Source organism: Echiichthys vipera (assembly GCF_963691815.1).
Source record: "Echiichthys vipera genome assembly, chromosome: 13".
In the NCBI taxonomy this organism is placed as follows: Eukaryota; Metazoa; Chordata; class Actinopteri; order Perciformes; family Trachinidae; genus Echiichthys; species Echiichthys vipera.
The window spans coordinates 20,909,516-20,934,533 of NC_139838.1; the positions used below are offsets into that span (position 1 = coordinate 20,909,516).

At 41.0% G+C, this 25,018-nt stretch overlaps 1 protein-coding gene across 6 annotated transcripts in view; it reads right to left on the reverse strand.

The window, feature by feature from the left end:
- Positions 1 to 25,018, reverse strand: part of LOC310955845 (sodium bicarbonate cotransporter 3-like) — a 35,042-nt gene that overhangs the window by 3,314 nt on the left and 6,710 nt on the right. The window contains exons 2-25 of one of the 6 annotated variants that reach the window (XM_083925912.1): positions 22,665 to 22,746; positions 20,504 to 20,653; positions 18,623 to 18,761; positions 17,834 to 17,994; positions 17,455 to 17,643; positions 16,080 to 16,451; positions 12,297 to 12,412; positions 11,387 to 11,544; positions 10,784 to 10,871; positions 10,530 to 10,676; positions 10,146 to 10,252; positions 8,083 to 8,257; positions 6,836 to 6,969; positions 6,414 to 6,659; positions 5,490 to 5,595; positions 4,953 to 5,114; positions 4,144 to 4,257; positions 3,847 to 4,008; positions 3,084 to 3,335; positions 2,771 to 2,839; positions 2,339 to 2,512; positions 1,912 to 2,049; positions 1,499 to 1,599; positions 415 to 531 (exon numbers count right to left, since the gene is read on the reverse strand). In XM_083925912.1, the coding sequence (XP_083782038.1) occupies positions 415 to 531; positions 1,499 to 1,599; positions 1,912 to 2,049; positions 2,339 to 2,512; positions 2,771 to 2,839; positions 3,084 to 3,335; positions 3,847 to 4,008; positions 4,144 to 4,257; positions 4,953 to 5,114; positions 5,490 to 5,595; positions 6,414 to 6,659; positions 6,836 to 6,969; positions 8,083 to 8,257; positions 10,146 to 10,252; positions 10,530 to 10,676; positions 10,784 to 10,871; positions 11,387 to 11,544; positions 12,297 to 12,412; positions 16,080 to 16,451; positions 17,455 to 17,643; positions 17,834 to 17,994; positions 18,623 to 18,761; positions 20,504 to 20,653; positions 22,665 to 22,746 (3,659 nt within the window). Of the gene's footprint in view, positions 1 to 414; positions 532 to 1,051; positions 1,101 to 1,498; positions 1,600 to 1,911; positions 2,050 to 2,338; positions 2,513 to 2,770; positions 2,840 to 3,083; positions 3,336 to 3,846; positions 4,009 to 4,143; positions 4,258 to 4,952; positions 5,115 to 5,489; positions 5,596 to 6,413; positions 6,660 to 6,835; positions 6,970 to 8,082; positions 8,258 to 10,145; positions 10,253 to 10,529; positions 10,677 to 10,783; positions 10,872 to 11,386; positions 11,545 to 12,296; positions 12,413 to 16,079; positions 16,452 to 17,454; positions 17,644 to 17,833; positions 17,995 to 18,622; positions 18,762 to 20,503; positions 20,654 to 22,664; positions 22,747 to 25,018 lie in introns of all 6 variants that reach the window. The other 5 variants (XM_083925908.1, XM_083925910.1, XM_083925911.1 and 2 more) reach the window with 5 other exon arrangements.

Genomic DNA, 25,018 nt, shown 5'->3' on the forward strand with positions numbered 1-25,018 from the left:
AATCCCAGAGTGATTAATACATGCAAATAAAATATTCTTACAATTTTAAACTTAACATGCTTGAATGAATTTGTTTGTTTGTTTTGATGTGAGACGTGCCGTTTGTGTGATGTAAGTGGATTGGCCTTTTTTATTATGCACTGCACCACAGTCACAGTATTTGCTGCTGCAAAGATAAATCAGCATCTGCATCGATTCGTACTACATCACAATATAGTGCTGTATTGTTTTGAGCACAGCCCTATAAAATGCTTTAGTTTATTTTAATACGGCATAAAAATAATCTTGCCGCATTATAAAATTCGGTAGTCCCTAACGGACTAAAAGAGAACGTTATGTTATCATATAACAGTGATGCAGTTGGGGGTGGGGGGGGGGGGGGCTCTGGAAAACTCCAGGTGATGGCATAGCTACCTGTCACTACGCTTCACAGGTTGGACACATGACTCTGCACTTGAGTTCACGGCTTTCCACGCTGCGGTTTTGTCCATTTCATCAGAGATATTTACAACCAAGGGGTCAGAATCAGAACTACATGCCAAAATGCACACACACACACACACACACAAACACAAAGAGAAGACAGGACCATAGACATCAAATCAGCAGGAGAAATTGAGTGCAGGACAGTTCAAAAAAGAACACACAAACATGCATATAAATTAGAGATTAAAACAAACTAAAAGCAGAATATAGCTGATCAGACAGGTCACATACAGTATGCTCCATGTTAACATGTATAAAGGAATGTGGGTCTTTTGCATCAGAGGCAAAAGTTAGTTGTCATGAGTAGTTGATTGTGTACACACTATTAGTTAGTTAGACAATAATTAGACAAACATTTGATCACAGACCATTTTACCCTCCAAATGAAAAAAAAGAACACAACAACACACACAGCAGTGTATTTTAAAGCTAGTGTTTGTGTGTTTTTTAAAGAGCCTAGGAGTGACAGTTTTGGCCATGCGCTAACTGTCGGAGTATCAGTGAGGAGGGTTAGAACGCAGCCGTGTGGGTCAGATGTTTTCCATCAGACACACAACCCTGCTACCTCGTCTTCCATTGGGAGGCTGTGGGTCAATAGTCCTATTCTGTATGATCTGTTCAAGATGGACATAATAACACACAGCTGACTAGCAGTGTCAGAATTACCATTACAAGTTGTACATGACAACATGATGCATCAGAAAATGTCTACAGCTGTATTATGTTATTTACTCTGAGTTAATCTTAGTTTTTGGATTGGTTTTCAGCCATAGAGGCATGTATTTATTTATTAGGGAGGAAGAAAATCTTTTAGGAACTATTTAAATAAAGTATTTAAGACATCATTAAAATGTATTCTGCTGCCTCAAACCATAAAATCTTTGGTGTGATATGCCACTGTATAATTAAAAATTGAATACACTTGATGCTAAGCATCTGAAATAAAGAGCTGCTTTTTGGTCCCAGAACTGGGCATCAAAGTGTCCTTCATGGGGTCAGGTGCACCGCTCACCTCCCTGAGAGGGATTTCACTGGGATGGCGAGCATGTTTGAGCCTTCAAAGTTGACTGCCAGTCCCCTCTCTGCTTCTTCGTGCAGTCTGGACTCTTGTTCCTGAAGGAAAACAGCATAGGAAGACAAAATCACTAAACAGCTGTGACCATAAATGTTCATATCTCCTTAAATCATAACACTTTAAAGGGGTTGATGTATGGTGAGAAATGGAGCACTTGGAGGAAAGAAGCAATTTTCTTTAAATAGCAAGTTTGAACATTTAGCAAAACCTGTCTGCTAAAGTCAGAGTTGATTCAGTTGACGTACAACACCAAAGGTGATTCAATTTGTTGTTCACGAGAAACTACCCTGCTTTATTTACAGTTTGCCTATATTTCACTATGAAAAACAACAACATGGAATGAGCTTTACCAGAGCTTCTTGTGCTTTCTTCTTCTTGTCGTCCTCCTTCTTCTTCTTGCTTTCTGGCATCAAGTCATCCAGCCAGCTCAGCTCTCTATTTGTGAAGAAAAAATCTAGAAGCTTTCGGATAAAGACCAGTGCCAGGACCTGGAAACACATACACAAGGGATCTATTATCACCGATTTAACATTGCATACTATAAATATAATATAATAAAACACTTAATTCCACCTCACACTACAATGAACATCGATTATGTATCATTGTGATATATTTAACTTTAATTCTATTAGCTGAACACACAAAACTATGTTGTGACAATTAACAGCTGTATATCTTGAACAGATGAGGCAGAATCTGTATCTTTGTCTTTAAAATATAATGTAGAAATGACAAAAACTTTGACTCTTTTTTTCTTTCTTCTTAAATCATTACCATCATGGGAAATACAACAGCCGCTGCAGAAGCCTTGATGACCCAGAGCAGCACCAAACAGGTAAGCTGCACCAGGGTGAAGATATGGACCTTCCACAGCGGCACATAGCGCAGATAGATCAGATCAGGCTGGTGCTTGGCAGGCATACCAAACAGCTTGATTCTGTCAAAGAACTACAGAGAAAATGAGAGGCTCAGTGAGAGAGATCAGACCCGCCAATGAAAAAAAAAAGAACGAGTGGCGAGGAAAGGGAAAAATGCGATACATTATTCAGCAGAGGGAACATGTGGAACGAATTCAGGACTCTGAATTACGATCAAAGATTTGGAAGTACAAGGGGAAACGTATCTTTACTAACAGCTCATGACTGCTGTTCTGTTCAGAATAAAAATGGCACATTATCTTCAAAGACCAGCAGAGGAGAGTCTTACTTGAATGCCTTTGAGGGAAGAGACACCCATGTAGAGAAAGACTCCATACAGGACTGGCATAGGGATAAACTGTAAATAGCACAAGTATAACCACAGTTTAATACAATTTACAGTTCAGGAAAGGAACGGCTAACATGGCATTTCAATATGCTAATGAAAAATGAGTTAAAGCAGGAAAAATTAAGAAGACAGAATTGTGAAAATATGTGCAGCATATTTAACAGATAACCCTCTCAGCATGTTAGTTATTCAACTGAACTTGTTATTTAGGGTGATTTTAAAATTTTTCCTTTCAGTGTTTACTATTTCTCACCTTGAGAACTGACGTCATGAAAACAGAACAACCCATAAGGACAAAGATCATGAATCCAGTGACCCGCTGCTCTCGGATGCCCAGAAACTTGGGCTGCTCTCCTGGAGCGGAGCAGCCGGACTCCACCTTCAGGCTGTTGACGTGGGAGATGGAGAGGACGGTTGCAGCCACAAACCACGGTAGGCCCATTATGGAGCACACGCCTAGCATGATGGACACTATCAGCAAATCCAGGTGATAGCCACAGCCTTTCTGTAGGATACAAAGAGACAGCGAGTACGTTTGAGAGACAGAGTGTTGAGTTCCAAATGTACTCGAGTTACAGACAAGATTCAGGAGAAAAAGAACAAATTCAATTTTTCTTTCAAATGTCGGATCTAAAATAGTAGCATTCTAGGCATAAAAATAGAACTTATAGTTGAAACATTTACACTATGTGAGACAAACACAGCAGGACAGACAAGATAATATGTTAGCTTCAACCATAATTATAATGGATGACAAGGGCGGAGAGGACTAGTGAGAGATGAATGAGCTACAGAGGAATATTCATATCAATTCAGATAGAAGGAGAGCACGCTGGAGGCGGCAGAAATGAGTACCAAATACTACATTTGGTAATACATTTGTTTAAACATCAACATAAATTCAAAATAGGACTGAAATGATTTTGATTTTTTTATGACACTGCTGGATATTAAAAAAAGGATAGACAACACGGACAAACATGGAAAAGACGTAAACCTCCACAGGCTGGTCTCACCTTCAGCTTGTGCTCTTTACGGTTGATGATGACTGCAGTGATCTGCTGGTCCATAAAGATGAGGATGGTGCAGAGCAGGGCAGGGAGTGCCGCCACCAGCAGCGTCCACCAAGGATTTTCTCCTAACGGGTCCATCAGCCAGCCTCTGTTCTTTGACGTTGGCTGCAGGGAAAAGTCAGGGATGAGGTATACTTAGTATACAACGCTGTCAAAACTCCCGATGTTTAACCTGCTGTGCCTCTGATTGGTAACCATTCATGCATACAGATGGACAGTCCTTCTGGAATAGATGCCTACCTCGAAGCGGTCAGGGACATTAAGTTTAGGAGAAGGGATCCCCATGAGATAGTCCACCAACACCATGACCATGATGGTTATAAACACAGCGAAGTCGCTGATAGTGGATCGCACCTACACAACACACAAGCAACACAGTTCTATTTATTCACTTATTTAGGAATTGGATCTGAGCATGCATGCGATTCACACACACACACACACACACACACACACACACACACACACACACACACACACACACACACACACACACACACACACACACACACACACACACACACACACACACACACACACACACACACACACACACACACACACACACACACACACACACACACACACACACACACACACACACACACACACACACACACACACACACACACACACACACACACACACACACACACACACACACACACACACACACACACACACACACACGCGCACACACGCGCACACGTCAACAGTAAAAGCACAACAATTCAGAAAATACCAGCACCTGCCTACACAGAAGACCAAGTGATAACAGGCTAGCTGGTACTGTGTGGGAGGATACAAGATCGTTTTCTTTACATGTTCATAAGACAGCTCCTGCATAATAACGACTGACGCAATGTAAACATTTACATAGTCTGAGAAGCTTCAAGGTAGATCTACACACTATTGCATGCACAGAGATGTAGAAAGAGCATCCTGTTCAAATGTGAATGTTTATTTAAACGGGTATAAAACATTATTGTACTGTGGTGTTCAGAGTGGTGTAACGAGAGTGCACATAACAAATCTAGAAAACATCTCACCCTGGTGGGAAAATATCTCTCTGTCTTGAACTGCTTAAGGAAGGCAGACAGGAAGAAGGTGGTGAAGAAGAGGATGATGGACCAGAAGAGAACATCGGGGATGTAAGGCCCATGATGACCACAGGCAGAACCCACAAACTCCCCCTCGAGTGTCTTACACATCTAGAGAAAAAAGAGCATTAAGTTAGTGTTGGAATTAAAAAATTGATAAGTTGTTCCAGTACTTTTAGTTTTAGTAGCAGGCCACATTAAAGCCGACTTCTCTCAACCGGGCCGTGGCTGGGAAGTGTGCCGTGCCTAGGCAGGGAACAGTTGTACTCACACTGGTCACTAGAACCAGACTTTAGCTGTCATTCGTGCTTGGGCCCAGTACGAATGGCAAGTGTGAGTGCGCCCTAAGTGTGAGTGTGTGAAAGCATGTACAAAGCAGGATGTTGGCTGATGGTGTCTGTTTGCTCAACACATCCTATACACATCCTATGAGTGTGGGTGGGATTCCTGCATATCACATTGGAAATCACTGTGTGCTGGTCTCACCGAAACATTGAGATTGCTCCATGGGATAGAGTCCGGGCTGTATCCTGTCCGGTTCCACTTCTGCATGAGGCCATCTGAGGCATTGACTGGGGGAGAGCACTCACACCTGGGGACAAGAACAAAAATGCTAAGCAAAGAACGTATGTTTGTCTTAAGGTGAAAAAGATTCCGGTTCATTTTAAAGTTAACTAAAAATACAGCTGCAGCAAATCTGCTAGCATCTGTTGTTTTTAAATTAGTTATTTTTGCAAGGGGGTAATTTTTATTTCAGCGATGGAAGGCGGACTGGGAACAGCTCGAGCCACTGTAATTATAGTTTTCAGCAACAGGAGCAGTGAGTTCTTAATGGAATGCTATTTATGTGCACAACACTACTTTATGTAACCCTCTCGCTCTTAATGTCACCCTGACCTTAAGAGTGTATCAGAAAGGGACATGTTAGCCTCTAATTCTGAAAGGGGAGCAATAATTATCTTAAAATAAATTAATATAAAAAGCTTTATTACTGAAGAATGATTTAATATGCATTAATGCATTACTAAACTAATGCATATTCCTAATTAACCTATATACATATGCTGAACAAACAGATCCTGGAGTCAAATAGAGGACGCATTACATATTTAACATACAGGATACACTTTTATACAGGCAGTTATTTGAAACAAATAAACAACTGAACACAAATATTGTAAGAAAACCAATGTTTGACTGCGTATTAATACCTGGAACTTTACAGAGGTAAGCTGGCCCACTGCACAACATGCATGTCCCTCAGGATAAATAAAGTTCTCCCTAACCTTATAAAATAATAATAATATCTAGGGATGGCATAGTCTATTCCACTCTTTAAACAAGAGATGGACTGAAAAAAAAATGAATATGAAACTTTAATACAAAAGTAACTGAAATCTCAGTACTCACGAATACAAGGTGAGGTTGTCCAAGTTGTTGTGCATGTTGACAGGGTAGTGTTCTCCCAGGTGAAAGAGCTTCTCTAGAGCCTCGTAGATGAAGATGATGCAGATGAGTGCTGCGAAGGCCTCCTCTGTGAATCGGGTGATGTAGCAGACCAGGGAGCTAGCATCTGTGGCCACTAGGACCAGACACAGGAAGGCTGTCCACAAACCAATGCTGGTCCGCAGGGACAGGTAGGACAGGTCGTAGTCACTGGGAAAGACAGACATGGTGACATTGAAGAGATGGATATCATACATGCACATTAGGGCCAATTAGACTATGGGAAAGCATAAAACCATCTAATCTAATTTAAAATAAATACATATTTACTCTTATCAGTATTTTAACTCAGAATCATGTCAAAGCAAAAGCATGCTTAAACTTACATGCAGAACTTGAAGAGGATCTTCTCAAACACTAAAACTGGGCCCGTGCTGCCAAGAATAGTGAGAGGCTGGCCTGCAAAGAGGGAGTATGCCACTCCCGTCATTGAGGCCCCAAACAGAGACTCTATGGCACTCTGTAGACACACAGGAGAGGGAGGGAGTGAGGGAGGATTTGGAAGGTGAAACCAGCCAAAGGAGGATAGAGAGGGAAAGACTGAAGGAAAAAAGAGAGAGGTGAAGAAGAGACCCCCGACCAGGACAGAGGGTTTTGATTAAACAGACATTCTGGGCTGCATCTGAGAGGCTAGATAAACTGTTTGAATGTTTCCGCCCTGCTGACTTGTCTGAAGTCATATCTGTGCATAGCCCTCGTCTGCTGAGTTTACTCAGACGCATCACACACACCAGCACACAGGCTGTGCCTATGCCAACAGTCCCTGTCCTAGTAAGGACATCTGGGTAAAAAGGATAGAGAGAGAGGCAGACTGACAGAGAGAGAGAGAAGAGAGAGAGAGACAAAGAGAGAGAGAGAGCGAGAGAGAGAGAGAGAGAGAGAGAGAGAGAGAGAGAGAGAGAGAGAGAGAGAGAGAGAGAGAGAGAGAGAGAGAGAGAGAGAGAGAGAGAGGAGAGACTATATAGCTTGCCGTGTGATAACAGTTTATTGCATGGGAGGGTGAATAATCATCCTATCCTATTTTGGACAGTGAATAAAGACCTCACAGGGAAAGACATCCACCTAAGTGAATATTTAATATCATGGCAAGGTGGGTGAAAGATAATCATGACTTTTCTTGACACACTAAATGACCTACTTAAAAAAAAAGCTAAAATAGGGTAAAAGGGGTGTCCTCTTGAGAAACCGTAGCCCATATAATATGACTGTGATGGACTGTCTGCAGATCATCACCTCTGCATTTTTACTTCATCATTTACTGTATGTGCGTGCATAAACAGGGTCCATAAACATGTTAAATGGCAGGGTGTAAGAAAGCATTTTGTGTTGCACACAGTGGTTATGGGAAACACCTATATCAGATGATGCTTTAACTTTGGGGAGCATCCATTTTAAGTGCTAGCCCAAGACTTACACAATTAAATTATCTACTCAGTTTTATATTTATATGCTTGTATGATAGCCAAACTGTACTAGGTTCTGTATATCTCATTTGATGTCACTTCATCTCGTGGTTGGGGATGATTCCCACTGGATTCATGCACAAGTATTGACTTCATGCTTTTGGACTCACTATGTTGCCTTTTGTTGCCTCCCCAAGCAGACCTCCAAATGTGATGACAGGGGACATGCAGGCGCAGTAGAGGAAAAGGACGGAGGCTAGACACTGCAGACTGAAGGAGTCTCTGATATCGCTCCAATAGAACGGTAATTTCCGCTTGAGGTCCAGGATCAGACCTCCAAATATCCTGGAAGAGGGGAGAGGTGGTTTTTCATGTTTGAATTTTCAAGTAGGAGCAAACAATATTACAAGATAATTACATAATACATTGTGAGTTAAGTAAGGGGAATAGGGAGAGTCAAGTTAACACACTTAAGCCCCTTTCAAATGCGCACTGTGAAAATAACATCATCCGGTGGAGCTGTATGTAAGAGCAAAGGCAACAGGCAGCTGTGCTTTAATGGTCATAATTGATTACTAAAAATGATAAATGTTTGCAGCCGTTTAACCAAAGTGGTTCTGCTGGTTGCTTAAAACTAACACTCTGTAAACTGTCATTCTAATTATGTCTTCATGTAACACAATCTTTCTTTTCTATTCTTTTTATAGCTGGAATCATTTTAATGCACTGTGCAGTGTTCAAACTACTCTATGCCTGAAACTCAGGCATGGTGCCTGAGAACTTTAAGTCATGTATTTATTAGGTGAGGCCATTTTAACAAGTCATTGGTAAGGGATGTTTTCAGAAGTTGGAGAAGGTATTAACACTCTCAGTAGTAATGCTAAGACAGTGTCATGAGCTTGTGAGTATGCATCTTTAGAATATTCAACCCCAAAACCTAAATGCTACTGTGATCAAGCTGCCTTCTCCTCTCTCTGCCTCTTTACTTTGCCTTTGATGGATTTCATTTCTCAACTTGTATGCCTTCCTCCCTTTCCTCTGACACCTGTCAAATTGCTCTGCTGTGAGGTCTTCTTTCATATTCTTTTCCCTGACACCTCTGGAATAACCTCTATTTCTTGCCTCCACAACCCCTGCTGTGTCTTCTATACAGCCCCAGTTCCTGATCTTTAAATGAAACTCTTACACTTCCTTTCTTTTCACCAGTCGCTCCCCCATAGCATGAGCCTTTTATAGCAGCGGTGAAAAGCAGAGTGAATCTGTAAATAATACGGTGCCTCAAAGCTGATGTGTATGTGAACAGAGTGTGCGTCTGTCCAAGGTTTCAAATAAACACATTCTCTCTCGCTGTGTGGCTCGGGCTCCAGAGACGCAGCGAGAGTTATCCATAAATGTCAGCATCTGAGTTCACAGAGGACATCAGACATGTTCCTGCTAAAACACATAAAGGTGTTGAGAATTTTATTTTTATCTCAAACATTTTCAGATTCTAGTCTACTTTAAGGATATGTAAGGAACCTCATAAAAATAATTCCAAAAGCTCATATCATGAGCGCATTTCACACAGCCTGTTTGTTTTGCTGGGCTGTTGCAGCCTCTATTACATCCCTCCGTCTGTGTAAAAGGTTAAAAAACAGAATCGGGGAAAGATCTGTTGTGGCTCTGAACCGGCAGCGGTCGGAGTCACAGAGTCGCAAGAGCGCCAAATCAACGTCTGTATGAATGGGACAGCCAGCCGGGCGGAATGTCACACACTTGTCGACCTCAGGTGGGTCAAAAAGCAACGTTCCCAGTCATTAGCACTGCATGCAATAGCCCAGCATTTCTTCCCTTCTCTCAAACACACACGTGTGGGTGCTGCAGTACTGTAGTTCGCCTCAGTCTCTCTGTCTATCTCATCTTCATTTTAGAGCGTTTGCAACAAGGACATTCCAACTGTTGTATCCTCAAATAAACCCCTGTAGCTAAAGAGGATAAAATGAAGTCCTTAGTGTCTTAGATTAGTTTTCTCCTGCAGCTCTTGTAAATGAGAATCATCTGTCTCAATATAACAAACATGATATAGACATTAACCATGCCTGCTTGTGCTAATGAAACTGTGAATTCAACTAGGACAGACTTACATTATCAAATATTTGCTAACACAAGTGATATAAATAGAGATAACTGGAGTGAGTAATTTTCAGTAATCCTTTAAACTCAATGGCGTGCCAAGAAAAGGTGTTAAACTCACCTCCCAGTTCTCTGCAGCTCAGGCCCTACATCATGGACCTCCTCCTTTTCAAGCTCTCCAGCTGGAGACGCAGTGCCGTTGGGTTGGGACGGTCTCTTCCTCTTCATCTGCAGGTCAAAAGACATTTAAATATATTAAGGCTGCATTCATTTCAATTCCTTTGCTGTCATGATGCTGTAAATCTATAGGAGGGACCCTCAGTGTGATTATAGTAGTATGAAGTAAAATGTGATATACAGAAATACACATACAGAGAATTTGGTTAGTGATCTCTGCCCCAGTACCTCCCAGGCAAATTTCTGTTTGTTGTACATGTCATTTGATTTTCATATGTCTATAGCAAAACACACATCTTCGTATGCATTATTCATCAAGTAGAATTACCTGAGACGGGACATTCTTAGGGGGCTCAATTCGGATTGTAGGATCCCATTCTCCAGGAGGCAGGACAGTCACTTGATCAAGGAACTCATCTATCCCTGAGAGGAGATCGGTTCGGTCTTTGGCCTTGTATGCCACATCGTGGAAAATCTACATAATGAATATTAGGAGTCATTAAATGTTTTTGCAACATGCAGCTTAGTTATCAAAAGGATTATTTTGGATACCGTTTTAGGAAGGAAAGATCTTTCACTCACCTCATCTGTCATTAGTGTGGCCATGGATCTGCCAATCTCATGGTACTGGGGCCCTTTCCCATTAGGACCCAAGAGCAGGAAAAGAAACCTTTGAACAAGATACATTTTTATGAAATGCACCATGAATACCACTGACCTCAATACTAATCACAACAGTTGTTCCCATATTCATTTAAGGTATCCTGTGAAGTTTTCTTGTCAACAGTGAAATAAATAACCTGATTTTTTCTGTCTGCAGTCTTGTGTATGGCATTACCCATGTGCTTATACAACAATACCAAAGTTGTCTCTCCATTTTACAAAGTCACTATTTTGTGTCCAGTGTCTAATGAGCATTAGAGCCTCACGGGACTACTTGCATGGCTACAGGCTCTTAGTCTTATTACTTTAGAGATTACAGACATGGGAAACGGGGTTGTGGACACAGCTTTACTTTAGTCAGAGCCAGTTAATCCCCAGGTTATATTAGTCCCATGTGAACAGGGCTTTTACAAATGACTTTGTCAGTATGCTGAAGTTGCTGCCAGGATATAACTTGGGTTGGCGACTTCCATTGAAAATCAAATTTTTGGGGCAGTATTATTCAATTCCACATGATTGTACCTTGTGGGCACAGGCACTTCTGTGAGGCCTGTGATAAGGACTGCAGGGGACAGTCGTACAAAAGCAATTATGGGCTTTTCCAGGAAGTCCACTTCTCCAACCAGTACGTTGGAGGCTTCAGCCCCCGGAGGAATCTTTTTCATGAAATTCATGTCCACCTGAAACCAATGTAGCAAATGGAATTAAAGAATCAGAAAAACAGATAAACACTAATAATAAACAGATGCAAATAATAAGGGACTAGTTCACAAAGACATAAGTTTAAACAGAAATGAAGAAGTGGGAATTTAAGGGATGGCAGCAGGTCGCTTGGATAGTATGATAGCGAATGGTAGATAAGGGAAGTTAGTAGCTACATAAACGACTACATAGTACTGAGCAAAGATCGTCCGTTGCTGTAAAGTATTTTTTTGTGTTCTGACTAAATATCTCTGATGTGCAATGCCAAATACAGATCTGAGCATAGCAAAAATGCATTTATCCGTGTGTAGAAAAGACTGTGCCTTCATCTCCTCTGACTCATATAAACACGGCAGCTTCTGTTTTGGCAGTCAAAATGGATTGTTTTATAATGGTAACTACTTAAGGCAGCCTGCCATTTTATTTAATGGATGCGGCACAAAATGGTAGGATGAATGGAGGCCATGCGAGGGTGGAACTTTCAAAACTAAACAGTTACATAACTACATAAGGCTTTCAATTCTTAGTCTATTACAGGTAAAGCCGTGACTGAGGATGCCTCTTACTGAGCCCAGAAGAAAAGGGATAATGGGCATGTTACGGTGGCTCTCATAGAGACAGACCATTGAAATGTCTTTGGAAATCCAGAAACTGAAAAAGACACTTATGAACTTATGGGCCCTTCCACCATGATGGACTGTTTCTGTGCTCAGTACTGGTGTTAGGTTACCTTGCTGAAGTCGACACTGCTGCCTTCTCTACTGACCCCTACTTTGGATGGTCTCCTCTCCACTGCTTTGTTGCCATCCAGGTTGCTTGGGACAGAGTTTGGGGACACCAGGGGTCCTAGGAGGGACAGAGGGAGAGAAAAGGCAGGAGAGACAAAGTGGTGATGGACACTGTAAGTACTTGGAAACCAAAGACTGCTCCAGACTCTACCATGTAATGTTATTTTTGGTTTCAGTATTAAATGCCATTTGTCTTTCATTGTTCTCTCTACTCATGATTCAAATTTAGAGGGAATGGAAAAAACTTCATTAGACACGATTTTATAGGCGTTGTACTCATTTATGATGAGAAGTGAGCTCTTGGCAAACAAACTGATACAAAACAGACTGTTTTAAAATGATCACTGGCTAAGCCAATTAAAACGGTAGTATTTGAATATGGTGTTTAAATTTGTGAAAGGACTTTTCCCATTACAACCATTACTAGATGTGATGATTTGGTACAGAGCTGTAAAACAGTGATGTTTCTTCACTGGTAGGTATATAGATATTCACAAAGCTCTGTTCCTATTTGCTCCCTGTTCACTGAGCTCATTACTCTGGTGCTTAAGTCAGTCCTGCTTAACTTGAATTCATGTCAGCTTTGAGGTAAAGGTGAGAGGATGTTGTTATTATGCGTGACGGTTCACATTCCTCAGACTTCAGCACCTTCAAGTGTTGAAGCTCCAGTATTTCTGTGCATAATTGGCTGCACACTTCAACATTGCTTATGTGATCTGAGCCATACCAGACACAGGAAACGCTAGCACTTGAGGTGACATGAGAGTGGGAGATGAAATGAGGGCAATGAATTTGAATCAGTGGTTAGCATTTGCATACTATCCTCAAATTCTAAAGTAACACTTCTTTTACCAGGTTTTTTTCTTTTGCTCATTTTCCACATCAACACATTTCTGATTTCTCCAGGAAGTGTTCAAGCCAATGTCAGACAGAATACATTTATAAAGGCTTTAGAAATATGCCATATTCTCACCTACAGTAAACCCAAATCAAACTTTAAATGTTCCATTTCTACCAACATGTGGTTTGGCCAGTGACCTAAAACCCTTGAACTGTACCCTGGAGTAACCCCAGTGGATGCTGGGTAGATGTGACTGCTGAACAGGAGCATGATCGCTCACATACCCAACAAAGCCTCTTGGAATAAGGGAGGGATTAGCTTATGTTGCGTCGCCAAACACTTTATTCAGAAAGACTAAGCCCTGGAATGCTCCCCCATACTAGCCTGTTGAACAGTGGCGTCATAGCCCCATCTCTTTCGTATGCAAAACAGTAACATAAATAACTAAAATTGTACAGATTTTCTGTCTCTTATGTGGAGCTGGTAGCACTTTTTTGATAAAGGTGAAAATATTATATTAATTAATGCTGTATTTTTATAGTTGTTGTACGTATTTAGCTTGGTCTGCTGGTGGTAATAGTTTTTCCTACATTTAACCTTAAAGTGTGCAAAGACTAAGAGATTACAAGCAGTTGTAAACATACAAGGGATTATGTAATGGCACTTAGGTTACAATGAATCTACTTGCTGCCTCTGCTTCATTAAAGTGACCAATCAAAGTCCAGTTGCTGCTAAATGACAGAGTTAATAATTTATATTTGAAAAGCTCTAAATTAGGGCCTGGAATAAAATGGAGCGAGTGTACCCGCGATTCATACTCAATGGGTCAATGACGTGTATAAATAGCCTGTGGTCAACTCAATACGATTACAGTACATGCTTAAAAACAGCAGGAACATATAACATTGTACTGTTGACTAGAATTATTTTGTTACTCAATATTAACCTGTAAGCCTGGCTATTAATCACCCAGAAAAAATACTCTAAATGACACAGTAAGGGCATTTTACTGTCTAATATAGTATCTCTGTTCAATACACAGTGAGATGGTTTAGGTCATTTAAGTCCACTTTGTACAACAGAGACGTTTTTTACAACTTACAGTCATTTAACTGTGACGACGAAAGGCTTGAATCCCCCACAATGATGTCAGCATACGTGCTTCTTGAGAAACACTGTACATTTTCCACGAAGGGGGTACAATTACAGAAGCTCCTCAGCTATAATAAGACCACTGCAACCTTTCAGATTAAGCTCCCACCAAGTGATCACTGGTTGTAATGACCCGCATTTTGAGATGGAGCTATTCCCAGTGTGAGACAAACACAGACGCACACAGAAACGCAAACAGTCTAATAATAAACTGACATGGCTTGGTTTGAGAGGAACAAAAAAAGTCACTGTACGTGCCAATCTAAAAGTACGAACAGTGCCAATAAACCCACTCTGGTCTCTGGGTTATATTTAGCCATGCTGCTGGCACCCGTTACCCTCAACCTCACTACTCTTAATCGGGTAAAAGAATGTTTATACTTGGGAATTGATGAGGAGAAAGAGCATGGGTGCAATGAGGTAAGCACGTGGCAAAATTGCAAGACAATTACGTATATCCGTGTGTGCTGAAAATGGAGCAGTCACTTGGAGTAAAACCGTTATGTCAGTTTCTTTTTCATACAGCATAACAAAACATTATGACTTAAGAGCTAGGGATGTCCCGAGCCTATCTGCAAGATCTGTGTCTGAGATCAAAAATGTTTTAATCTTACATTAGTTGGTATTCGCGTCAAAACCTGATGCACTCTGCTTAAACCGAAGGAACCTATTCCAAATGCAATGTTGTGAGTGAGTAAACAGCAGCCAGCAGTTCCAATTAATGACATCCACATTAAGAGTGCACAAGTAAAATCAGAGCAGCTTCGGGTTAAATATTAAAATAATAATAATAATAATAATAATAATAATAATAATAATAATAATAATAATAATAGTACCTCAAAGGTCATTTGATTGTTTATATAGTGTTGATAGAAATAGAGATGCTCTGCTAATCATACCTTTAGGTTGATTTTTACAACTGATCCATATTGTCACTCGTAAAAAATGTAAGACACAATTTCTTATGGTAGGAAATTATGATAGCAAAAACTTAGTTTCTTGGTAAAGATTGGAAGCTGTCAAACTTATCTAGATTGGCTTTATTGATTCTAATCTCAAAGTTAAGTTTGTACTATCATAGTTTTCTATTATAGTTGTACTATACATAACATATTATTAGCACATCCAATATTAGATGACTCAGACTGTGATCAGTGGCAAAAAGAAAAAATAAACATGATCAGGACATCCCTTCTAATAGATCTTACATGAAATACCTTGACTGAAAAGAGATGCAGGAGGATAGCTAAACGTGGCAATCAAACATCATGGGACACATGATACAGTATGGGAGAAAGACCAAAACATTTTGGAAAGCAGCCATGCAACTACAATGAAGGAGGTGTGAATGGGGACAGGGCGAAGCAAGGCATATATAATGAATAATGTCTTGAAAATATGTAAGGAGACGGACAGAAGTTTGAATGGCAAAAAGCAGGATAGAGAGTTTAGAGAATGAGAGATATTAGTAGAAAAGAATGGGTCAGTGGAAAAGATAGAAACAGGTAGGAGAGAAGCCAGAATCATGAAGTGGAGTATAGTGGTGTCAAAAACTGTGGATAAATACAGTGGGAAGAGCGCCTTAGCAAGTGAGCCTTGCTGTGGGTTATTGATGAGATGGCCGCATGGTTGGCGGGTTGGAAGTTAACAGGGAGCAGAGCTTTCATGCTAGTGCTAGTGTTCTCTGTTCAAGCCGTGACTCACACTGGCAGGCTACACAGATATTTGCCTTCTAAGGGCAGCAGCTCGATTCCCTGGGATGCCGAGGATGCTCGCCGGTTGAGCTGTGGTGATGCTCCCTCTTCTTCTGCAGAGTTTGGTGGGTCGTCATCCTCGGGCGGTGATACCACCACTTCAGGGATGCCTTGAGGACCAAGGCCTGCGCCATAGGTTTGGGAGGAGTGCCGGAAGGTAGGGGGGGTATTTTGAGGTGTGGCGAGGAGCATGGGGCCTGGGGCTTGCCCAGAGTTGGAGTAAGAAGAGGGCAGGAGATGGTTGAGCAGGACGGAGACTCTGGACTCTCGTCTCTGGGAGAGGTTGGAGACAGAGGAGGCTGTCCCTGACTTGTGGAGAGAGAGATGTGAAGAGGACAGGCCCTCTCCTAACAAAGGAGACAATGGCAAAAAGGGGAGAAGGGAGAGAGAAAAAGGAGGGAAAGGAGCGGGAGGAAAAGGAATAAAGGGATGGAGCAGAGAGGAAAAACACATGAAGTAGGAGTACATCACAGAGGTGCTATCTGGAAGAGACACAGGCAGAAGGGGTGGGCAGCAAGAGCATGGCAGAGGTGTAGTTAAAGAGATCCGTGCTTGCCTAAACGTGAGCGAAAAGCATGGTTGTGTGCAGAGGACACTAAGAATGATTCAGTGATGCGTGTAGAAGGGTCTGCAAGGGGCCAAACAACCTGTCAAATTCAACTCCAAACAAACCAGTCGTACAACGCGTTCAGAGAGGCTTGGATGCAGGAGAAGATGAGTTAGTGCGATGTAAGTGCACTGTGAGCAAACATGTGTTCTATCACAACAGATCAGTCATAAATGTACACACTACACACTCATTTGGTACAAGACATACATCTTTCACACTACAGCTATTACCATCACCAGCCATCTATGTGACATATATAATTTTGACCTGTCTTATTTGCGTTTCAGGTTTAATGATATGGAAATGCAAGCCCAACAAGAACCACAGGCACAGAAGTGGAGAGTGTGATATCTTTTTCTTTCTTACAACCTCTTAAAGTTCTTAAAATGCACACCATACATTAACACAACTGTCGCCATGCCCCGTCAAAAACACACAATGCTGACTCCAGTTGCAGGTAAAGCAATATTTCCTCTCACCCTATGGAGTGAAAACAATCATTAATTCAAAACCCCAAGCCAGGCCAGCCATACAGGTTAGCAAAGTCAGTTGCACCCAGATTTCTTTTTCACTATGGTGGCTGACTGCTTCAATATAGCTCATTCTCTAGATTTTACTCACTTTTACCATCCACCTTCTACGATGGCATTGGGGGATTTGAACAATGGATATTTAGGAACAGTTCCCCAGTGGTGGAAATACGGAGGAAAAAGAAATGAGAGTGCGTCGCAGGATCTCACCGTTTCTTTCAAGCAAGAATGGGTCAGAATGTTTCTTGCCTATGTCAGCAATGGAGCGCACCAGAGGGATGCGATTGCTGAGCTTTCTCTCATTCTGGTGGTGGTGTTTCTTCAGCATGGCTTCCCGCACCTTTTCCCGCAAGTCCTCCTTCAGCTGGCCTGATGCCACCATGTTGTCTATAAGCATGTCTGAGTCGTACAACGGCAGGGATATAAACACAGTAAAAAAAAAAAAAGGAAAATAAGACCATTGAATATTATGACTAGAGTAACAATAGTATTTATCATACCATTCACCACAATGCTTACTAAAAAACAAAATGATGTGAACATGTCATGTATCTCAAAAAGTGATTTAAATGAGTGCTGAAAAATGTACCCGCAATTTCCTCGATACTGTTGGCCCTCATATCCAGCATGACAGTGCCGTTGAGTATGCAGCTACGCAGTTCAAATAAGCTGTGTAGTGACAATGTAGCCACATAGGGCTTACTCCACCTCTCCCCACCGTCTTCCACATCCTCTTCAAACTTTAACCATCTGTAGATAGAACACCAAGAGCAAACACACACAGATGCAAATCGTTTACTTGAAATTGTAATCAACATAGAAAATATTTATCTTTAATCAAGTTTTATCAGTAAGGGAATAATCTGAAATGCAAGCCAAGGTATGTCACAATTGCAATTTCAAACTGCAAGTTCTTAGTAAAATTAGAATCACTGCCTTGAGGTTGCATGCCTCCGCAACAGGTCAAGGTTGTAGTTTATATCAAAACTGTCCAGACTTTGAAGGCAGCACAGCAGATCTATACAATCAGCACAATAATGACAGGTATGGTGTCACAGCTAAGCTGACCTTTGACCCTTTGGGATATAAAATGTCATCGCTTCATTATTTTATCCTATAAGACATTCGGTGAAATGTTTTCATAATTAGTGTAGGATAATAGTCATGACTAATAGCCATGGTCACAATGCCTAATCGAGGTTTCCAGTTAACTCCTATTCATTTATTCTGTGATAACTGTATGCTAGAAAACAATTACATAGATCAATCAAAACACCCTGAAAACGAAAACAGTATATGCACAAAGAGCCAACAGGTCTATGGAGTTCTGTCCTGCTTTAACTTTAAGCGGTTGTCATCATGCTGTTTGCTCTCTGACCTGGCAGTCTCCTTCCATTCAGTGGCACTGCCATCTCTGAAGGAGAGCTCATCCATCTCAGTGAAGAGGTCATGGGGGACGTGCTCGAGGTCATCGTCTTCTGTACCCAGAATGAACTGGACCCGCTGGGATGGTGTGTCTGCACAAAGAATGGCCAAAGGCCAGAGGTCATATTTACAATGTTTACAATAATAACCATAACATTCTTGAGGCATGATGTGTTGTTAAAAGAACCCAGGAGTTTTTGACCTCTAGCAGCTCTATTGAGCAGGTTGGTGTCTCCCATCACTCGCACACGAGTGATATGACACACAGTCCTGCCAATGGTTTCAGACTTTTCCAGTAATCTGCAGGTAACGGTAAGTCTGTACATCATTAAATCACTGTAAAAGCTTTTCATTATACTAAATAACAAGGAATACATCTGCAGGCTTGATGGCGAGTGTGCTAGAGAACATAATGAAAACCTGAATACTTTCCGAACAATTTTCTTTTCATGTCTGATTAAATTAGATGGCAGATAAAGACATCTGGAACCAGACAAAAAACAGAGAGAAGATATGGCTGATAACAAGACTAAACACCACAGGGAGGCAGAAACAGAATGAATAGAAACAAAAAAAAAAAGAAAGAAGAGTTTTCAGTTCTCACATGGGTACACTGTGTGTCGGTCTGGTGTGTATTATGCATGCGAGTCCAATTCATATTGATGTTGCTACTGCTTCCTGTTATTTCACATCTGAACTTCATTATCATCATTAAGATTGTCTACCCATTGAGAATTTTGTTTCTGGGTCAATAACTCATGTTACTAACCCCTAAAGACCTTGAGGTATCCTTGCTCGTCCTTTTTGGTGTAGAAAGCAAGAACCATGATGATAGATGCAGATGGTACAGTTAACTGCATGTGTGACTCACTCAAGTGGGATGTGATGATTTAGGCACCAGTCCAACTGTGTAGATGAGCAAAGTGTTTCAGAAAATCCACCTTATAAATTGTTCTGCTGTGTGCCCTCAGTCAGTGCTCAACATGATATCAGGACCGAGTGCTGTCATAAAGGACTTGATAACCATTCATAGAGTTCAATGCATTGCTTGGGTGACCATGAGTCATGCAGTTGAGGTGATGCAGCAACCTCTCACAAAAACACAAACACACACATTGCTTAAAATGTCACAGCCTTCAATCAGTGTCTGAGTCTGGTTCCCTGTGGCCTTTAATGCCTTTTAAAGCTGAATGTTTTATTCAGAACTGTTTGAAAGAAAGAGGGACGCAGAAGGCTTAAGCACAGTGCTGCTACAAACTGGCAATCTGTGTATTGTTAGGGGGGGATTGGGGTGATTCACATAATGTCACACTCTTCTCCCTCGATTTTCCTCAGCTTTGCCAAAGTGAAAACTGACATTTACTCATTATTGAGCAACTTCAGCTTTTAATGTGCTTTTTAACTCAAGATGTTTTGGGGCATTCATATGGCATTCAAGTCCATCACCATAGCAACCAGAGATTGGCAATTAAATTACATAACTAGAGACCCACCACCCATCAATAAAAATGAACTAAATCACATAAATGCACAAAGTTCCCATCAATAAAAATAAACTAAATCACATAACTAGAGAACAATCCCACCAACCAATAGAAAACTATTTGAAAGATACACAATTTCTAAGCTATGTCTATCCGTTGTGGATTGGACAGATTTCTGTGTATTGTCTGAGGTGAGTCCTGAGGATGGATGGATGACATTTAGGGCAAGGTAGAAAACTGTATGGTATAAAATCAGTAGAGAGAGGGATTTAGGGAGAGAGATAGAATAAAAATGAGTACTGTGGAGTTTGGTATTAAAAGGGGGCAATGAGACATGGAGTGTTTCCAACCATAAGTGGGGGATTCCCTGCCATCTTCCTTCCCCTCCTCAGAGTCTCTCTCTCTCTTCTTTCGGTGGTGTTTGTGTCCTCGGTGGCGATGCCTCCGTTTGCTTTCCCTTCCAAGAGGAACATGGACGCCTACGTACACTGCTCTGTGGCCTAGGGAAAAAAGTGAAATTGGAATTCAGACACCTTGACTTGTACAAGGACTTTCACAAAAATTTGAAAAGGAAACAACATTTTATAAGAGAAATTTAAAAAAAGAAAGAAGACAGAAGGTATACTAGAAATACAGTTGTATTGTTGAAATAGAAAATCAACAACAGGTTCCATCTCTAACACCTGATGAGGAGTTTTCTACTGTAAAACATGATGAACTCCTGCCTTTTTCTTGCCCATCGCACACGAAGGATGTAGGCTTTTGTTAGCAAGTGACAACCTGACAAAGCAAGTACTGTCAGATTCTTCCCAGAAGTACAAAAATAATAAAAATAGAATTCAAAATGCAGTGTTTCCCCTACCATTATATTAGCGCTGTATTTCCATTTCCTGTTAATGCGTGCATCTCGTTACTTTTCCTGCCAACAATCGCAGTGCAGTTGTCACTGATAATGAAAGTTATGATGTTATTGTTTCAAGATTGATGAAGCACAATAGCGTTATTATTCTATGATGTTATGTTGTTTTACTTAAGTTTATGCACTGGGTTAAGTCTGTTCATTGTGTTGCTGGTAGACACACGTTTCAGTAATTAGTCTGATCCCAAACTAGTTGGACTAAGTGATAAGCTAACTGGCTAGCTCCTTGGCTGCCTTGTATTCCTGTAAATGTACAGGTAATGTGGCTCAATGCAATTTTATAACATTATAAGAGGGGACATTATTATCATTTGTGTTTAATGCTGATGTAGAGAAGATGCAGATTTAAGTATCAGTTCTTAAATGCTTATATAATGCTGGATATAAGAAATAACTCAAATATTCATGCATTTATTCATTTGTGTTTTATTTCAGAAACTGTACGTGCACTGGCAAGCTTATCCTCTGTACTGCTTGTATTTATTATTACTCTGGGAGTAAAAGACCTGGGCCCTCAGACTGGAGCCCTGTTTGGGCCACAATCACATCTCGCTAACCAGTTTCAGGGGTCCAAGAGCGCCAGATCACACTTATTTATATGACAGCATGTCCTTTCTGTCTTTATAAGGTCGCACATTTACAATTCTCCTCTGCTCTCTGTTTCGTGCACGGCGGAGTTTCGCCCCAATGCGTTCAAAAAAATCTGTAAACCTAGGGGAAACACTGACATGTTATACATTAAATTCCATTTCAAAATCAAAGGCTACATGATACAACAGTAACAATAATTGTCTTTTACGTCAGTAAAAAAACTAACATTTGAGGCAGAAGACAGATAACTTCTCTCCATTTCATTTGAGTGCTCGAGATAATAAACTTGAAGGAAACCAGAGTACATTTAACTTATTCACCCCTCTGCTTTCTCCAAAATGTTTTATCTACTTCCCCTCATATTGTTACTGCCACACAGGAACTGTGTTCTGAAATGCAAACGCCCTATATTTGCCCTACATTCTCTGCCAATACTCATTTTTCACAGATGAGTCATCTCTCTTTGATTTGAGAGGGAACCCAGGAGGAATGAAACCAAGATACAGCACAGAGAGGAAGGCACAAGTGACACACTCATGAGCTGAACAGATGAAAGAGGATGGAGTGAATAAAAAGCTGGACATGAACAAGAGGGCTTCAGGGGTGGTACAAAGGGACAGATTGGGATAAATAGAGATATTTTTGAATAGAGTAGGTGCATTAAAGAAAGAGCAGTGTGTTGCGGGGGGGGGGGGGGGGGGGGGGTTTGTAGATAAACACCTAAGATATTGTGGTGGTACTTTTGTAGTAGCAACTAAATCGCATCCTAAGTGACTCAAGTTTACTTAGCCTCATGAGTTACACTTAAAGTAACCAGCAACAGGTGAATGAAATGAAGTAAAATAAAGCATTTGTTTGATAAAAAATAGAATAGGCAACACATTTTCGCTAACTCGCAAACATTCCTTTGTGTCTGCTGGCTTATGAACCTACCCTTTCCATCAATTAAAAAACACATAGTCACAGGAAAACGCTTTCGGTCTGGTTGGCTTTAAACTTACTTTCCAAATCTTCCGTTTCATAGTTTGTTTGAGTGGTGAAGCTGGTCTTTCCATGGTCAACTAGCGCCTCTTCATCTAGACCCTGAGGAAAACAGGAGAGAGAGCAGAAGAGAGAGAAGAATATAAAAATATACATGAGCATCATGTACTAAATGTGGCTACCCCTGAAGTGTTGCTCTTTGGGAGATACCAGTGGACATTAAAAATAAGGAAACATTAAAAGCATGTCTTGCTTTGCAATGTTAGAGACACTTAAAATATATTTAGATCAACAGGAATGGCAGATAAAGGATCTGTTGATGGCATTACTATTTCTGGGGGTTGAGAATCCAGAAACTGTTCCAGTTGAGAACCAGAATCGTACAATGACGTCAAACTCGCCACGGACACAGGCTTAGAAGATTTTTTCTATGAAATACCTGAAATCTACTGTGACCATGTCTGACATGGGTTGTTGGGAGTGATAGTGGGATTTATGTTGGGGTTTTTTGTTTTTGTTCCTGTTTTTTCCACTTTAAAGCCCTTGAACACCCACACAGGTGTTTTCTATTAATCCGGTTAATTAGACCTCTTCTTAGGACTGTGTGGGTGTGTATACTGTGATTGATTGACATCTTCCCGAGTCTCCTGTTAGCATTAGGTACATTTCCAATATGGCCGACTACCCTGAATGAGGCTGGTCTATCTCGCCAAAAACGCCTGTGAGTCGCTCAGGAGGCTGTTTTACCAAGTAGAGTGGAGACAGCTCTCAGCGGTATGTGACGTGTGGTAGTACAGACGCCACAACACGGCAAAGTAGAGTCGACTCTTTTATCCAGTGCTGTAGATCGCAGTACAGAAAATAATCTGTGTACGGATTCTGGATTGAATTTCCGACCTGTGGCCCTTTGCTGCATGCTCCATACCCCCAAATCTCTCTCTATCCCATTTACACACAAATGCGCGCACACACACCGTTGCAGGGGGGTGACAGCCTGTCTGTCAAAAAACACTTTTACAGCGCCTCAAATATTTAAGGTGGAGTGTTTACTTTCATGTTACTTGTACATAAGTTGCCGTTGTGAATAATACGGGCCACCTTAAATCAAACTACAACTATTCTGTATTTCTCTAGAGGCAGAACAGCCATTTTTTGTAATGGAAACACAGCGAGTGAAAGACTATTTGAGAGGGGGTGCCCTGAAACTTTCTGGGAGGAAAACTCTACAGGGCTAATGGAAACACGCCTTTTGTTTCACATGTTAAGGTGGGACAAAGTACACCTTTATCACTCTTAGTGGTAGACGGACATTTCTGACCTCATGAATTCTCATCGAAGCCCTGCCCACCTTCAACCCAAGCAGGTCTAATCAGACAGAGTAACTGAAAACACCTGTGTGGGTGTTTAGGGGCTTTGAGGAAGCTGCGTTGACTGTACAACTGTTGTACTTTTTCTTGTTTGACTATCTGCAAATTAAATAAAAAAATGTGAAAAAAAAAGAAATACCTGAAATCCTAATTAAGATCGTAAGCTTCACAAATATTCTCTCATTTAATCTCAACAATGTTCAGAGATAATAAAACAGCTGCGTTGACGCTGAAAACCTGCGTAGGCCGATTAGAATTGAACCCATTGGTAGAATTAGTACCTGCATTGGTATCAATAAAATCTTATCAATTCTCATCCCTATGTCGCAGTAAGATGATGAAGAAACTTTAACATACGGTTGATGGTCTGCTGGGTGTGTCCCTGCCTTAACAGGGGAGAGAACAGGACATTGACTCTATTAGTAGTTTTTACAGTGTTAGCATTAAGTAGCTTGGCAAAGACTGGCTTGGCTATGATAAGACACAGCAACGACATCCTTACATTCACTCCAATTATGTCAATCACATGTAGTTTTGGTGAAGGGGTATGAAGATGTACTTTTACCTCATACCCAATCACGCCATGATTCTGGGATTATAGGGTGGAATAAAGCGAGTACTTTGGTTTAGCAGAAGGCCAACACCAAGAGCCCATTTCCACACCACTTGAACATGGCAAAGAGTAACAGCTCAGACCATGATCTGGAAGAAAATATAATTTTTTGTACTTAATGATTAGTAGACAGTGATAATCCATCTCTGGTTTGAAATGTAGTACAGACCACAATAATATACCCTGACAAACAGGTTAGATTTGGCAGATGGGACAACAACATTGTTTATCAAGTAGATTAAACAACACAAAGTACTGAAGAACACACCTAGGTATCGCTGGAACATAGGTGTTAGTATTTCCCCAGCTAATTAGTCTGTATTGGAAAACATTTATCGTTATGGTCCACTCCATGCCATAAAAGCTTGAGTTTCATAGCAACGTCAAGAGGCTG